This window comes from Cherax quadricarinatus, chromosome 64 (genome assembly GCF_038502225.1).
Source record: "Cherax quadricarinatus isolate ZL_2023a chromosome 64, ASM3850222v1, whole genome shotgun sequence".
Lineage (NCBI taxonomy): Eukaryota > Metazoa > Arthropoda > Malacostraca > Decapoda > Parastacidae > Cherax > Cherax quadricarinatus.
Genome location: NC_091355.1, coordinates 9,557,044 through 9,574,359, shown reverse-complemented (window position 1 = coordinate 9,574,359; position 17,316 = coordinate 9,557,044). Strand labels below are relative to the sequence as shown.

Genomic DNA, 17,316 nt, shown 5'->3' with positions numbered 1-17,316 from the left:
AGGCACTGTACTTCCCATCTCCAGGACTCAAGTCTGGCCTGCCGGTTTCCCTGAATCCCTTCATAAATGTTACTTTGCTCACACTCCAACAGCACGTCAAGTAGTAAAAATCATTTGTCTCCATTCACTCCTATCAAACACGCTCACGCATGCCTGCTGGAAGTCCAAGCCCCTTGCACACAAGACCTCCTTTACCCCCTCCCTCCCACCTTTCCTAGGCCGACCCCTACCCCGCCTTCCTTCCACTACAGACTGATACACTCTTGAAGTCATTGTTTCGCTCCATTCTCTCTATATGTCCGAACCACCTCAACAACCCTTCCTATTATTATTAATATGGCATCTTCAAGACCAATAACACATTCTTAATGATTTTAATGTGTACCTACACACCAGCACAGGTGCAAGATGTTGAGTTTAAAGCATTTAAGTTCATATTTTATTCATTCTAGTGTATATCAGGTTTTTGTTATTCATATTGTTTATTTTGTCATATTAGATGAATTGTGATAGATAAATAAGCTGTATAGCGACATTAGCATCATATTGAAGACGTGACAACTCTGCTTTGTGTGTAATACCTGTTGGTTCATGAGCGGCTCTGAGGCAGAGACAAGCAGACAGAAAGACAGACACAGGTAGACAGAAAGACACACACACTGGAAGACATAAGAAATACAGAGACAGACAGACAGACAGATACAGACAGATTTATGTGCAACAGTGAAAACAAATAGAGAGAGTTGAAGAGTAAGAGCCTTTCTTGCCACAATCTCAAGTGCAAAATTCAGACTTCCTCTGAGGGACCATGGTGAAATTTACTGTCCAGTTAGTACAGTTAATACAGTACATACGATGCTGCTGATAGGGCAGGGTAACTCAAACTGATGCTGCCTGCATGGCGCATTGCCGCCGCGAGTTTATTCAAATACTGTACAGTGGCATGTATCAGTCGGCCCAGCCCTGCTGCCAGTTATACTGTCTTAAGTCGAGTGGACGTAAGTCAAGTGGACGTATGTCGAGCAGGTCGTAAGTCTGATGGTAGGTGTATTTATAGATGGGGTTGTAAAAGAAGTAAATGCTAGGGTGTTCGGGAGAGGGGTTTGATTAAATTATGGGGAATCAAATACAAAATGGGAATTGATAGTTACTTTTTTCTGATGATACTGTGCTTATGGGAAATTCTAAAGAAAAATTGCAAAGGTTAGTGGACGAGTTTAGAAGTGTGTGTAAAGGTAGAAAGTTGAAAGTGAACATAGTAAAGAGTAAGATGATAAGGGTATCAAATGATTTAGATAAAGAAAAATTGGATATCAAATTGGGGAGGAAGAGTAGGGAAGAAGTGAATGTTATCAGATATTTGGGAGTTGACGTGTCAGTGGATGGATTTATGAAGGATGAGGTTAATCACAGAATTGATGAAGGAAAAAAGGCGAGTCGTGCGTTGAGGTATATGTGGAGACAAAAAAACGTTATCTATGGAGGCAAAGAAGGGAATGTATGAAAGTATAGTAGTACCAACACTCTTATAGGGGTGTGAAGCTTGGGTTGTGAATGCAGCAGCGAGGAGACGGTTGGAGGCAGTGGAGATGTCCTGTCTAAGGGCAATGTGTGGTATAAATATTATGCAGAAAATTCGGAGTGTGGAAATTAGAAGGTGTAGAGTTAATGAAAGTATTAGTCAGAGGGCTGAAGAGGGGTTGTTGAGGTGGTTTGGTCATTTAGAGAGAATGGATCAAAGTAGAATGACATGGAGAGCATATAAATTTGTAGGGGAAGGAAGGCAGGGTAGGGGTCGCCCTCGAAAAGGTTGGAGGGAGGGGGTAAAGGAGGTTTTGTGGGCAAGGGGCTTGGACTTCCAGCAAGCGTGCACGAGCATGTTAGATAGGAGTGAATGGAGACGAATGGTATTTGGGACCTGATGAGCTGTTGGAGTATGAGCAGGGTAACATTTAGTGAAGGGATTCAGGGAAACCGGTTATTTTCATATAGTCGGACTTGAGTCCTGGAAATGGGAAGTACAATGCCTGCACTTTAAAGGAGGAGTTTAGGATATTGGCAGTTTGGAGGGATATGTTGTGTATCTTTATACGTATATGCTTCTAAACTGTTGTATTCTGAGCACCTCTGCAAAAACAGTGATTATGTGTGAGTGTGGTGAAAGTGTTGAATGATGATGAAAGCATTTTCTTTTTGGGGATTTTCTTTCTTTTTTGGGTCACCCTGCCTCGGTGGGAGACGGCCGACTTGTTAAAAAAAAAAAAAAAAAAAAATCAGGGACACCGGTTATTTTTATATAGCCGGATTTTAGTCCTGGAAACTGGAAGTACAATGCCTGCACTTTAACCCTTTGACTGTCGCGGCCGTATATATACGTTTACGAGGTACCATGTTTGACATATATATACTCATAAATTCTAGCGGCTTCAAATCAGGCAGGAGAAAGCTGGTAGGCCCACGTGTGAGAGAATGGGTCTGTGTGGTCAGTGTGCACCATATAAAAAAAATCCTGGAGCACGCAGTGCATAATGAGAAAAAAAAAACTCTGACCGTTTTTTTTTTAATTAAAATGCCGACTTTGTGGTCTATTTTCGTATAGTATTTGTGGTTGCATTCTCGTTTTTTTGGTCTCATTTGTTAGAATGGAAACTATATTATAGAAATAGAGGTGATTTTGATTAATTTTACTATAAAAACAACCTGGAAATGGAGCACAAATTACGGGAAATGTTTGATTTTTGCTGATGTTCAAAAGTAAACAAATGTCATTGTCCTATAAATGTCCAAATAGCCATTCTAATATGCAGTCATGAATGGGTTATGTAATTTTTACAATTATTGCTGTAGTCTGCATAACAGTAAATCTTCTATTTTTTTGTTTGAATAAAATTCCAAAATAAAAAGCAAGAGTAATATCACAGGGGCCTGGAGACATGACTGATGAACAAAGAAAATGTTATTTTAGAGCCAGGAATGTCTGCATTGTTCATTCTGGTCCTTATTTTGAAATTGTCATATTTTTTAATTTTCGTGAAATTGGCCAAATTACAAATTTCTGACCATGTTATTGGGTAGTTGAAATCGGTAAATGGGCAGTTTCTTGTACTCAATCGATGGAAAAAATGGAGTTCTGAAGAAACAGCTATGAGTTTGGTTGACTGGAATAATGGAATTAGCGGAAAATAGGGCTCAAAGTGGGCGAAATAGCCGATTTGTAAATATCGCTGAGGTTGCTAACTTCGCGAGAGCGTAATTCTGTCAGTTTTCCATCAAATTTCATTTTTTTTGGTGTCTTTACAATCGGGAAAAGATTCTCTATCATTTCATAAGAAAAAATATTTTTTTTTTTTTTTTAAATTTTGCGACACCAGGAGACACCTCAGGATTGGGGGTTGCGACAGTCAAAGGGTTAAAGGAGGGGTTTGGGATATTGGCAGTTTGGAGGGATATGTTGTGTATCTTTAAATGTACATGCTTCTAAACTGTTGTATTCTGAGCACCTCTGCAAAAACAGTGAATATGTATGAGTGAGGTGAAAGTGTTGAATGATGATAAAAGTATTTTCTTTTTGGGGATTTTCTTTCTTTTTTGGGTCACCCTGCCTCGGTGGGAGATGGCCGACTTGTTAAAAAAAAAAAAAAAAGTCTGTTGAGTATACCTGGTAAAGTGTATGGTAGAGTTATTATTGAAAGAATTAAGAGTAAGATGGAGAGCAGGATAGCAGATGAACAAGGAGGCTTTAGGAAAGGTAGGGGGTGTGTAGACCAAGTGTTTGCAGTGAAACATAGGCGAACAGTATTCAGATAAGGGTAAAGAGGTTTTAGTGGCATTTATGGATTTGCAAAAGGTGTATGACAGGGTGGATAGGGGGGCAAAGTGGCAGATGCTGCAAATGTATGGAATAGGAGGTAGGTTACTGAAAGCAGTGAAGTCTCTATGAGGATAGCGAGGCTCAGGTTAGAGTATGTAGGCGAGAGGGAGATTATTTCCCAGTAAAAGTAGGCCTTAGACACGGATGTGTGATGTCACCATGGTTGTTCAACATATTTATAGATAGAGTTGTAAATGAAGTGAATGCTCGGGTGTTGGCAAGAGGTGTGGGGTTAAGAGATAAAGAATCTAACACAAAGTGGGAGCTGTCACAGTTGCTCTTTGCTGATGACACTGCTTTTGGGAGATACTGAAGAGAAGTTGCAGAGGTTGGTTAATGAGTTTGGTAGGGTATGTAAAAGAAGGAAATTAAAAGTGAATATAGAAAAGAATGTGATGAGGATAATAAATAAATTAGCTAACAGAAGATTAGATATCAGATTGGAGGGAGAGAGTATGGAGGTGAATGTATTCAGATATCCGGGAGTGGACATGTCAGTGGATGGGTCCATGAAAGACGAGGTAAATCATAGGATTGATGAGGAAAAAAAGGCTAGTGGTGGACTGAGGAGTTTGTGGAGACACAACTTTATCCATGAAGGTAAAGAAGGGAATGTATGAGAGTAGAGTTATACCAATGCTCTTGTATGGGTGTGAGGAATGGGTTGTGAATGTTGCAACAAGAAGGCTGGAGGCAGTGGAGATATCATGCCTGAGGGCAATGTGTGGTGTGAATATAATGCAGAGAATCCATAGTTTGGAGATTAGGAGGTGTGAGATTACCGAAACTATTATCCAGAGGGCTGAGAAGGGGCTAGAGATGGTTTGGACATGTAGAGATGCTGAAAGGAAATAAAATGACTTCGAGAGTGCATAAATCTTTAGTGGAGGGAAGGCAGGGTAGGGGTCAACCTAGGAAAGGTTGGAGGGAGGGGGTAAAGATTTTGTGTGCGAAGGGCTTGGACTTCCAGCAAGCGTGTGAGCGTGTTAGATAGGAGCAAATGGAGACAAATGGTTTTTAGGACTTGATGTGCTGTTGGAGTATAAGCAAGGTAACATTGATGAAGGGATTCAGGAAAACCAGCAGGCTGAACTCGAGTCCTGGAGATGGGAAGTGCAGTGCTGGCACTCTGAATGAGGGGTGTTAATTTTGCAGTTTTATAACTGTAGTGTAAGCATGCCTCTGGCAAGACAGTCATGAAGTGAATGACGATGAAATTTTTTCGTTTTCAGGCCACCCTGCCTTGGTAGGAAACGGCCAATGCGTTAATAAAGGAGGGATTCAGGATATTAGCAGTTTGGAGGGATATGTTGTGAATCTTTATACATATATGCTTCTAAACTGTTGTGTTCTATGCACCTCTGCAAAAACAGTGATTATGTGTGAGTGTGGTGAAAGTGTTGAATGATGATGAAAGTATTTTCTTTTTGGGGACTTTCTTTCTTTTTGGGTCACCCTGCCTCGGTGGGAGATGGCCGATTAAAAAAAAAAAAAATAATAATAATAATAATAATAATAATAATAACTAACCTCAATGCATTTTAAAATGAAATGTTATAATAGTTGTCACAAAATAAAAATCTTGTAAAAAAAAAAAAATTATTACTTTAGTGACAGTGAAAAATAGTTTTTTAACACATTGGCCGTCTTCCACCAAGTCAAGGTGACCCAAAGAAGAAACACTTTCTCCATCATTCACACATAATCACTGTCTTTGCAGAGGTGCAAGGGGCTAGTAACCCTTTCTCCTGTATACATTACTAAATGTAAAAAAAAAAAAAAAAATAATAATAATTATAATAAAAAAAAACATACCCTCCTAAACCAATTAATGTAATACTGTATCTCCTTTACAGGTCTCAGGAGACAAAACAACATATAGTACTATAACTAACACCAAAGCAGTTGCAATTTATACATACCTGGATAAGTAGTTTATCCACAGTAATCTGTAACTCATTCTTAAGACTGTGTGTAGTTGATGCATGAGTGGTACACACACTGGCAATATTTTTTGTCAGGTGTACCATGCTGCTGTTGGCAGCTTTAGTATTTTCTTGGACTAAATTGAGGCTTGAGCGTACATCTGACATGCCTTCATTACTAGATACCGCAAATGCCTGAACATCATTTTCTAACTCCGTAAACTTGGCCTTAAGGCTGTTGAAGGCAGAATAGAGGTGCTGAAAATAAAATGAGAAACAGTAGTAACCTTATTCCTTCATATATTAAAAAAGGTGTTGCATGTCAGAAAAGTCTACGTCACAATCAGACGAGAAAAACACAGGAGTGGTGTCGACTGGAGCTATGGAGCTTATGGGTCTCTTAGCCTAGCTTATGAATGCAGAGGACAATATAAACACATTTCCACAAACGAACAAAACAATGAGTAATTAATCCTATCACTATCCTGGATTTTGGCCATGGAGGCACTTCTTTTCTGCCATGCAACACATCATATATAACTTTGTTAATTCCATACTATTCCAATACAGTGGACCCCCGCATAACGATTACCTCCGAATGCGACCAATTATGTAAGTGTATTTATGTAAGTGTGTTTGTACGTGTATGTTTGGGGGTCTGAAATGGACTAATCTACTTCACAATATTCCTTATGGGAATAAATTCAGTCAGTACTGGCACCTGAACATACTTATGGAGTGAAAAAATATCGTTAACCGGGGGTCCACTGTACTTGGAAAAATGCATCTGTAATTATACCAGTTAACTTTATTGCTGTTATTCTTTCATATCCTCTGCATCATCAGTAACAATGCAAGGAAAATGACTTTCACATGTGCACCACCTAGGTATTGCTATTTGAGGGATGTTTCAGCTGCAAAGCAGGCTTTTTCTAAATCTAATGGAGGCATGAGGACAAAGACCTTAAAAGAGTAGATTTGCTCTGGAGTATGAGTACAGGGGAGATTTTCAACTCCAGTTAACTTCTAGCCCACCTTATAAGCATGACCTACTTTCACTAGTGAATTTCAGCTACTTCTGACGTCATCAACGACTGGAACCTCATATGTCTTTCATAATAGATTATATATAAACTGTTCATCATCCCCAGGACAAAAAACTTCTGAGAGTGCCTGTTAGAGAAGTGATGCCATAATACATACTGTACCTCCCACCATTTCTCACTTCCTTCACCAAAGATGGATCCATTGTTTAGCAGAGGCAGTGGTGATGATATAGCCCCCTGTTTTATGAGTTCACAATATAAAACTGAAAAAAAAAAATATATATCAAATATCTTTTTTGTTATTGTTGGACTGAAGGGTTGCGATGGCCCCTAGGCCAATTATTGTTGGCTTGAAAGGTTACAAGAGCTAAGGATCATTTGTTTTGGTATATGAGAAGGGTGTGGCTACTGAAGTTGATGGTAATGAAGGGTACTTTGAAGTCATCAGTGACTGCAGACTCTTTTCACAAGTTTTCTCATGCCTATAGGCATCTGGCATGGAAGGAATGGGAAGAGTGAAGACAGCATACAACCAGGTAGATTAAGCTTCTCATACAAGGGCCAGAAAAAATTGTTGTACATTGGTTTTCTGATTTTTCATGTCTGTAACCCTTATTAGCAGCTACCATTACATTTTGAGTTGTATATACAACTGCCTTTGGTAAACACATGGCAGAGACAAATTAATATGTATGAGATGGCCAATAACATCATGCTTAGCAGAGAAGACTGTTAACCATACCACACACACACTGGTACAGTAAGTGAAAAAGTCCACCCTTGCATGACATCCATAATTAGCTTTTGACTGCTACTTTATCCAATGCATTGAATCTCAGTATAAGCATATTTGGTGGCTACCTTTGTTTGGTACATTTTGATCAAGAAATGTAGATTTTTTTTTTGTTTGGCAGACAATTTTTTTAGTCTCTTGTTTATGGATGAAATACATTGATATATGGCATAAAAATACTCAAGAGGTGTATTCTACAAAACTAGCAATATAAAAAATTCAACCTTTCCAACCACCTAATGTGTCTAATTGGAAGGTCATGTATAGAGCAGAGGCTTTTCTTGAGTTCAGATAATCAAAATAATCAGAAACAATACATACAGGATAGATAAATTAATTATAAAATGAGAAGAGCTGAACACACTTTTCTAACCTGTGACTGTGTTTCTGATGATACTATCAAGTTATTCACAATGTCAAGGCAGGCTGTGATATGACAGGTATGGTTTTCCAAATGAGCGTTCATCTCTTCTTCCAGCTGGCAAACTAGTTTGCAATGTTGCTGGTGGAAATTTTCACACCCATCATCTATGGCAGTTAGCTGTGGGTAAAAATATACAGTAATTAAAAAAAGTGGTCAGATCATAACTTTCTTTTTCTGACAAATCTTTTGTCAGAAAAAGATGAATGGACATTTTGCTATAAAATGATTGCCTATATCCATAGTATAAATAGTTAGGGGCATTAGTCAACTGTTGAGTGCTACATTTTGAGATACTATACCACTAAAAAATAAAGGAAATGATTAGCAAACTGTGCAAGTCAACCTCATTTCTTTTCAACCTGGCCAAATTAGATAAGACAGAAAACTGCCTTGAAAATCCTACACCAAATATTACCCTCCTCTGATATACCTTTGATGCACTTGATGAGTTCCAAAGTTTTTTCTACTCCCAGATCCCGACCTTGGGCCAGGCTTGTCTGGTGCTTGCCTGGAGATTTCAACTTCCAAATGTTAAACAGATGATAGGCAACAGATGCATACTCTGAGTTAATGGGGTTCTGATGTTTGCTTTGAGCCAACAGATGATAAACCTATAAAAAATGAACACATACTAAACTATCTTCACAAATAATAAAGAACTAATCAGTCAACTATTTTGAAATACTGAGTGGATAGTCAAGTTGGCTTATTTGACTGATATCTTTCCTATCTTAAATGATCTTAGCATCTCCATGCAGATAAGGATGGCTTTATGCTTTACAGTAGCAGACAAGATCAATGGACAGAGACTGAAGCCAGAAGAGTTTTGATGTTTCATAGGAGAGGAGGAAGGAGAGGAGAGAGAACAAAATTTAATATGCACTGGGGCCAAGTGATTATTCAGTACACTGTATGATAAAAACTTTCCACTGCTATACTCATCACACAATCTAGAGAAGCCTTTCAGTCTGGTTCTTAGGAAATGGGGACAAAAGACCTGCATCCTGCCAAGCCCTGTACAGCATCTGCATGCTTGTAAGCTCAGCAAGAACACACAGATGATTGGCCCATAAAGTTAGAGAGGCAAAGTTGTGCTTAATAAAGAATATAAAGGAACAATACATAAATAATCCGCACATAGGCGAATGAAACTTGTGACGGCGTTTCAGTCCGATTTGTCAGACAATAATATCCCAAGTTTCATTCTCCTCAGTGTGGGTTATTTGTGTATTGTACTCAATACTTCCAAGGCACCAACACTAATCTTTGTGTTGGGCTTAGAGATCAGAACAGTTAATGAGTCATAAGTTACAGGCATCCTTGTATACACTTTTAAAGATAAATAACTTCATTCAAGAGAAAATGTAGAAATTCTAACGTAACTTACTTTGCTGTTTAACACTGTATGAAGATCATTGATAACTGTTGAATGGGAGGATATCAAAGAGGCCATTTCATCCAAAATCGGCAGAGATTCATTTTTATGGAAGGTGTGAATACATGCTTTCTGTTGATCACAATCCTGACCAACATGATCATTCATTGCTCTTGAAGATGCAACTTGTGCTTCAACCTGAAATTTGTTATAATTCCAAATAAAAAATGTAGGTAATCAGTATTTTCAAATCCTGTTGTTGGCAAGAAAAAAATTCAGTCGTTTGCATTTTAATTACTACAAAGAAAGTTTTCAATTTTTTTTTTTATATATATTAGCACATCAGTCATTTCCCATCAAGTAGGGTGGCCTGAAAAAGACAAACTTTCACCATCATTCACTCCATCACTGTCTTGCCAGAGGCACACTTACACTACAGTTATAAAATTGCAACATTAACACCTCTCCTTCAGAGGGCAGGCACTGTACTTCCCATCTCCAGGACTCGAGTCCGGCCTGCCGGTTTCACTGAATCCCTTCATACATATTACCCTGCTCGCACTCCAACAGCACATTAAGTCCTAAAATCCATTTCGCTCCTATCTAACACACTCATGCAAGCTTGCTGGAAGTCCAAGCCCTCGCACACAAAACCTCCTTTACCCCCTCCCTCCAACCTTTCCTAAGCCGACTCTACCCCATCTTCCCTCCACTACAGATTTATACTCTCTCGAACTCATTCTATTTTATTCCATCCTCTCTGTGCATTAGAAAGAAAAGGCCACCAATCCTGTCATTGTGCAAAAGTGTTAAAAGGCTTCCATTTCACTTGTACAACAGAAAAGTAGTACCCCCTGGATGGTTGCTTTTTACTAACCTAGAGACCTTAAGAAGGTGACAAACATTCACTGAACTCAACAATGTAACATTAGTAAAATTAAACCAGAGATTAAAAAAAAAAAAGTCTCCAATAACTCACCTTGTTCTTATAGAGTGATAGGAAGGAATTGATGAGGGATGCTTGGTTTTCCCCAAGAGCCATCAACTGACTACTTATGTCCACAACCTCCTCTCTGCACTGTTTCACACACTTCCCTAGTTTAGGTAACAAAAACTGTCAGAAAAGCCTTCAGTAACACTTGAGCCTGTTTTTTGACAAAAAAATTATATGAATATGTCAACTGTATAAAAATAAAAATGAACAGGTGAATTTGTTGTATAAAAATAAGAATAATGGTGTTCTCCATGCTTATTTCTGTAATAGCAGGACATACATGAATCAGTTTGATGCAGTCAATGAAATATCCTTCAACTCCTGAAAGTGTAAAAAAAAAGTTTTTTTTTTTTTTGTTCTTTTTATCTCCCACCAGGGCAAAGCCACCCACAAAAGTGAAACACGTTCACCATTATTTATTCAAACTGTGTTTAGTCAAAAAGTGTGATCCCATCACAACTGCAATCTCTAACTACAACATTCCCACTCCTCCTTCAGAGCGAAGGCACTGAACTGTCCACCTCTAGGATTCAAGTCTGGCTAAGCAGTTTTCCATGAATCCCTTCATAAATGATACCTTGTTCATACTCCAACAGTACATCTATTTAAATCACTATTATCCACTCTCTAACACTCATACAAGTCTGCCAAATGCTGAAGCCTCTTTAACCCCTCACTCCAACCATTTCTGGGATGACCCTTACACCACCTACATGCCACCCCAAATTTATAAACCCTCATCTTATCCCTCTCCATACTCTAAATACCCTAACCACTACAGCACTTCTCTTCAATCTTCTTAATTATATATACCTTTGGTGACCCCACACCATCTCATTTCTACATTCTGAACATTAGACACTACTCTCAAATATGACATGCCTCAAGCCTTCTTGCAGCACCCCATTCAAGGCTAATGCCTCACATCCATATAAAAATATTGGTACCACCATACTCTAGTATATCATCCTTCTTATGCCTCCACAGATGCCACAACCCCACCTACCCTTTTCCCATCAACTATTCTATAGTTCACTTTCTTTCCTAGATCTCTCTGCTGATATAAAAAAAAATCACTACATTATCTCCACTGGGAAGTGGAACAGAATTCTTCCTGTGTAAGCCAGGCATATTGTAAGAGGTGACTAACATGCCATGAGAAAGGGGCTAGTAACCCCTTCTCCTGTATATGTTACTAAATTTAGAGAGAAACTTTTGTTTTCCTTTTTGGCCCACCCTTCCTCGGTGGGATACAGTCGGTTTGTTGAAGGAAGAACATTCACTGTCTCCATATCCCCCTCCCTTCAATTCAATATTCAATCACTGCCTAGGCTTTTTCCATCGTCTAGCTCATTTTTAATTTTTTACCTTTGCATACTCTCCCAAATTAGTCCACCTACCTTTTGAAAATGTCTTCAGAATCTCCCAGAAACAACTGCTTTGTCATTGACCAAGAGCAGCTATGACAACCCCCACTTTGTATCAGATCCAACATCTTTTAATCTTACACCTCTCATCACCCCAACATTCACTTCTACAAACCCATTTATAAAAATATTAAACAACCATATGCACATTACACATTCTTGTCCAAGTCCTACTTTCAATGGGAAGATAATCCTTCGTCCAACATTACCCTAACCTGAGCCTCATTATCCACAAAGCCTCTTGACTGCTTTTAGTAGCATGCTACCTATGCCATAAATGCAACAAACAGATCCTTACCCTTCATCTAAGTACTTGTCACTTTTTTTTAACATGTCGGCCATTTCCCACCAAGGCAGGGTGACCCAAAAAGAAAGAAAAATCCAAAAAAAGAAGAAAAAACTTTCATCATTTAACATTTTTACCATTACTCATTCATAATCACAGTGTTTGCAGAGGCACTCAGATACGACAGCTTAGACGTCTCTCCAAACTGCCAATATCCCAAGCCCCTCCTTTAAAGTGCAGGCATTGTACTTCCCATTTCCAAGACTTAAGTCCAGCTAACTGGTTTCCCTGATTTTTTTTTTTCAACAAGTCGGCCGTCTCCCACCGAGGCAGGGTGACCCAAAAAAGAAAGAAATCCCCAAAAAGAAAATACTTTCATCATCATTCAACACTTTCACTTCACTCACACATAATCACTGTTTTTGCAGAGGTGCTCAGAACACAACAGTTTAGAAGCATATACGTATAAAGATACACAACATATCCCTCCAAACTGCTAACATCCTAAAACCCCTCCTTTAGAGTGCAGGCATTGTACGTACTTCCCATTTCCAGGACTCAAGTCCGGCTATATAAAAATAACCGGTTTCCCTGAATCCCTTCATAAATTATTACCCTGCTCACACTTCAATAGCTCATCAGGTCCCAAAAACCGTTTGTCTCCATTCACTCCTATCTAACATGCTCACACATGCCTGCTGAAAGTCCAAGCCCCTCGAACAAAAAACCTCCTTTTCCCCCTCCCCCCAACCATTTCAAGGATGACCCCTACATTGCCTTCCTTACCCTACAGATTTATATGCTCTCCAAGTCATTCTACTTTGTTCCATTCACTAACTAACCAAACCACCTCAACAACCCCTCTTCAGCCCTCTGACTAATACTTTTAGTAACACCATTTATATGCTTTAATTCAAACACCATCTACACGTCCCTTGTGTATCATAAATCCTTCCTTCTCTACAATCCTACTTTATCTTACCGCTAACCCCCTCAATAATAATTCTACCTTACACTTTACCTGGTTTCCTCAGCAGGCTTATCCCCCTATAATTCTTACATTCACTCTTGCCCCCTTTTCTCTCTGTACAAGGGAACCACACATGTTATCTGACAATCCTTTGGCACTTTCCTTTTTACATGCATAAACTGAACCATTTTTATATATATATATATTGAAGTAATACACCAATCACTCCAGCACTGGGTATATTTTCTTTGTATTCTTATAAATATCTAGACAATATTTTACTTACCAAACTGGGAAGCAATATTATGAACAGCATCACTCTGCTGGGCAACAGTTGATGACAGATCTGTTCGCATTGCCTCTACACACTTCAGGTAAGATTGGTGGAACTCTTCACAAGTTTCTAAATTTTTACTTTCAACCTGACTAAAAAAAAAAGAAAAAAATTATTAAATACTAAACACTGTCTCTAAATGTTACAGTAAGGTCATTGACAATAGTAGGCAGTGTAATAGCAGGATGTGTAAAGGTAGAAAGTTGAAAGTGAGCATAGATAAGAGTAAGGTGATGAGGGTATCAAATTATTTAGATGAAAAATTGGATATCACATTGGAGAGAGGGAGTATGGAAAAAGTGAATGTTTTCAGATATTTGGGAGCTGACTTGTCAGCAGATGGCCTTATGAAGGATGAGGTTAACAACAGAACTGATGAAGGAAAAAAGGCGAGTGGTGTATCGAGGTATCTGTGGAGACAAAAAAAAAACGTTATTCATGAAGGCAAATTAAGAGTAAGACAGAGAATAGGATAGCAGATGAACAAGGAGGCTTTAGGAAAGGTAGGGGGTGTGTGGACCAGGTGTTTACAGTGAAACATATAAGTGAACAGTATTTAGATAAGGCTAAAGAGGTCTTTGTGGCATTTATGGATTTGGAAAAGGCGTATGACAGGGTGGATAGGGGGGCAATGTGGCAGATGTTGCAAGTGTATGGTGTAGGAGGTAGGTTACTGAAAGCAGTGAAGAGTTTTTACGAGGATAGTGAGGCTCAAGTTAGAGTATGTAGGAAAGAGGGAAATTTTTTCCCAGTAAAAGTAGGCCTTAGACACGGATGTGTGATGTCACCGTGGTTGTATAATATATTTATAGATGGGGTTGTAAGAGAAGTAAATGCGAGGGTCTTGGCAAGAGGCGTGGAGTTAAAAGATAAAGAATCACACACAAAGTGGGAGTTGTCACAGCTGCTCTTTGCTGATGACACTGTGCTCTTGGGAGATTCTGAAGAGAAGCTGCAGAGATTGGTGGATGAATTTGGTAGGGTGTGCAAAAGAAGAAAATTAAAGGTGAATACAGGAAAGAGTAAGGTTATGAGGATAACAAAAAGATTAGGCGATGAAAGATTGAATATCAGATTGGAGGGAGAGAGTATGGAGGAGGTGAACGTATTCAGATATTTGGGAGTGGACGTGTCAGCGGATGGGTCTATGAAAGATGAGGTGAATCATAGAATTGATGAGGGAAAAAGAGTGAGTGGTGCACTTAAGAGTCTGTGGAGACAAAGAACTTTGTCCTTGGAGGCAAAGAGGGGAATGTATGAGAGTATAGTTTTACCAACGCTCTTATATGGGTGTGAAGCGTGGGTGATGAATGTTGCAGCGAGGAGAAGGCTGGAGGCAGTGGAGATGTCATGTCTGAGGGCAATGTGTGGTGTGAATATAATGCAGAGAATTCGTAGTTTGGAAGTTAGGAGGAGGTGCGGGATTACCAAAACTGTTGTCCAGAGGGCTGAGGAAGGGTTGTTGAGGTGGTTCGGACATGTAGAGAGAATGGAGCGAAACAGAATGACTTCAAGAGTGTATCAGTCTGTAGTGGAAGGAAGGCGGGGTAGGGGTCGGCCTAGGAAGGGTTGGAGGGAGGGGGTAAAGGAGGTTTTGTGTGCGAGGGGCTTGGACTTCCAGCAGGCATGCGTGAGCGTGTTTGATAGGAGTGAATGGAGACAAATGGTTTTTAATACTTGACGTGCTGTTGGAGTGTGAGCAAAGTAACATTTATGAAGGGATTCAGGGAAACCGGCAGGCCGGACTTGAGTCCTGGAGATGGGAAGTACAGTGCCTGCACTCTGAAGGAGGGGTGTTAATGTTGCAGTTTAAAAACTGTAGTGTAAAGCACCCTTCTGGCAAGACAGTGATGGAGTGAATGATGGTGAAAGTTTTTCTTTTTCGGGTCACCCTGCCTTGGTGGGAATCGGCCAGTGTGATAATAAAAAAAATAATAATAAATAATGAAGGCAAAAAAGGGAATGTATGAAAGTATAGTGGTACCAACACTCTTATATTGGTGTGAAGCTTGGGTTGTAAGTGCTGCAGCGAGGAGGCGGCTGGAGGCAGTGGAGATGTCCTGTCTAAGGGCAATGTGTGGTGTAAGTATTATGCAGAGAATTCAGAGTGTGGAAATTAGGTGGTCGTGTGGAGTTAAAAGTATTAGTCAGAGGGCTGAAGAGGGGTTGTTGAGGTGGTTTGGTCATTTAGAGAGAATGGATCAAAGTAGAATGACTTGAAGAGCATGTAAATCTGTAGGGGAAGGAGGGAGTAGGGGTCGTCCTTGAAAAGGTTGGAGGGAGGGGGCAAAGGAGGTTTAGTGGGCGAGGGCCTTGGACTTCCAGCAAGCGTGTGTGAGCATGTTAGATAGGAGTAAATGGAGATGAATAGTTTTTGGGACTTCACGAGCTGTTGGAGTGTGAGCAGGGTAATATTTAGTGAAGGGATTCAGGGAAACCAGTTATTATAGATTTAGCTGGACTTGAGTCCTGGAAATGGGAAGTACAATACCTGCACTTTGAAGGAGAGGTCTGGGATATTGACAGTTTGGAGGGACTTCTAAACTGTCGTATCTGAGTGCCTCTGCAAAGACAGTGATTATGTATGAGGTAAAAGTGTTGAATGATGATGAAAGTATTTTCTTCTTGGGGATTTTCTTTCTTTTTGGATCACCCTGCCTCAGTGGGAGATGGCCGACTTGTTGAAAAAAAAAAAAATGGGAAAATTAAGTCTCAAAGAGTAAAAGTGGAGAGGGAATAGTGAGTTTACATTTTTTTTTTTTTCAACAAGTCGGCCGTCTCCCACCGAGGCAGGGTGACCCAAAAAAAAGAAAGAAAATCCCCAAAAAGAAAATACTTTCATCATTCAACACTTTCACATATATAGAAATATATATAGAAATATACATATATAGAAATATTAGACAGGTTCTTAAAGATTGTGTAAAAAAATCTTAAATGAAAGAGGAGGATTTGCAGGGACTTAAGTATCAAGCAGTAATGTGCGTGCATTATATTCATGGAGAAGCACTAACCCAACAGAAGTCATAGTGTCTAGGAAATGGGTGGTAATCAGGTTTGATACAAAGAAAGGAAGGGTAACAAATTCCTTGAAAGCATACATTACACCAGAGCAAATTGGTGTCCGAGATATGGAGTAGTGTCAAAGTTGGAGCAAAGTATCTATAGACTTGGGAATATTGGCTAGTTAAACTGTGTTGAAGGTTGGCAAGTACTATACAGTGCCTGCACATTTTCTTTCAATATGCAAAGCTTAGGGGAAAAAAAAAACTACCTTTCACCACAGTATTAAAAAACTTAATGTATAGGTTATGCGAGATTTCACTAAGCACATAGATGGTGCAGTAAGTATATAATGAGGGATATGTTGTGTATCTTTATATGTTTATGCTTCTAGACTGTTGTATTCTGAGCACCTCTGCAAAAACAGTGATAATGTGCGAGTGTGGTGAAAGTGTTGAATGATGATGAAAGTATTTTCTTTTTGGGGATTTTCTTTCTTTTTTGGGTCACCCTGCCCCGGTGGGAGACGGCCGACTTGTTGAAAAAAAAAAAAAAAAAAAAAAAAAAAAAAAACTTTGCAATATATGCTAAAGATCTACCAACCCTTCCCAAATGGTACTGTCTTCAGCCTCCATTTCCAAGTTTTATAACACTGCTTGTTTGCATTTTATTTGTATGCACTGAATTATTTGGCTTCATGTTAAAACTAAGGATATATGGTTTATTCCTGTTATAAGAGAATTAACACTAAAACAATGAGGCCACATTGATGCTCATACAGCATAAGCCATTGTAGCCCTTAAAAAGCAAAAGAAAAAACATCGATACTTCTGAAACTCCACCACTGCAGCTACATTTTCCTATCTTG

The 17,316-nt window shown here is 39.2% G+C and overlaps 1 protein-coding gene across 2 annotated transcripts in view; it reads right to left on the bottom strand.

Moving 5' to 3' along the window:
- The window catches only part of Klp61F (Kinesin-like protein at 61F), a 57,962-nt gene that overhangs the window by 21,388 nt on the left and 19,258 nt on the right, over positions 1–17,316 (bottom strand). The window contains exons 11-16 of one of the 2 annotated variants that reach the window (XM_053792896.2): positions 15,937–16,008; positions 13,398–13,537; positions 10,414–10,529; positions 9,447–9,632; positions 8,009–8,176; positions 5,794–6,054 (exon numbers count right to left, since the gene is read on the bottom strand). In XM_053792896.2, coding sequence (XP_053648871.1) covers positions 5,794–6,054; positions 8,009–8,176; positions 9,447–9,632; positions 10,414–10,529; positions 13,398–13,537; positions 15,937–16,008 — 943 coding nt within the window. The remainder of the gene's footprint in view (positions 1–5,793; positions 6,055–8,008; positions 8,177–9,446; positions 9,633–10,413; positions 10,530–13,397; positions 13,538–15,936; positions 16,009–17,316) is intronic. The other variant, XM_053792897.2, reaches the window with a different exon arrangement.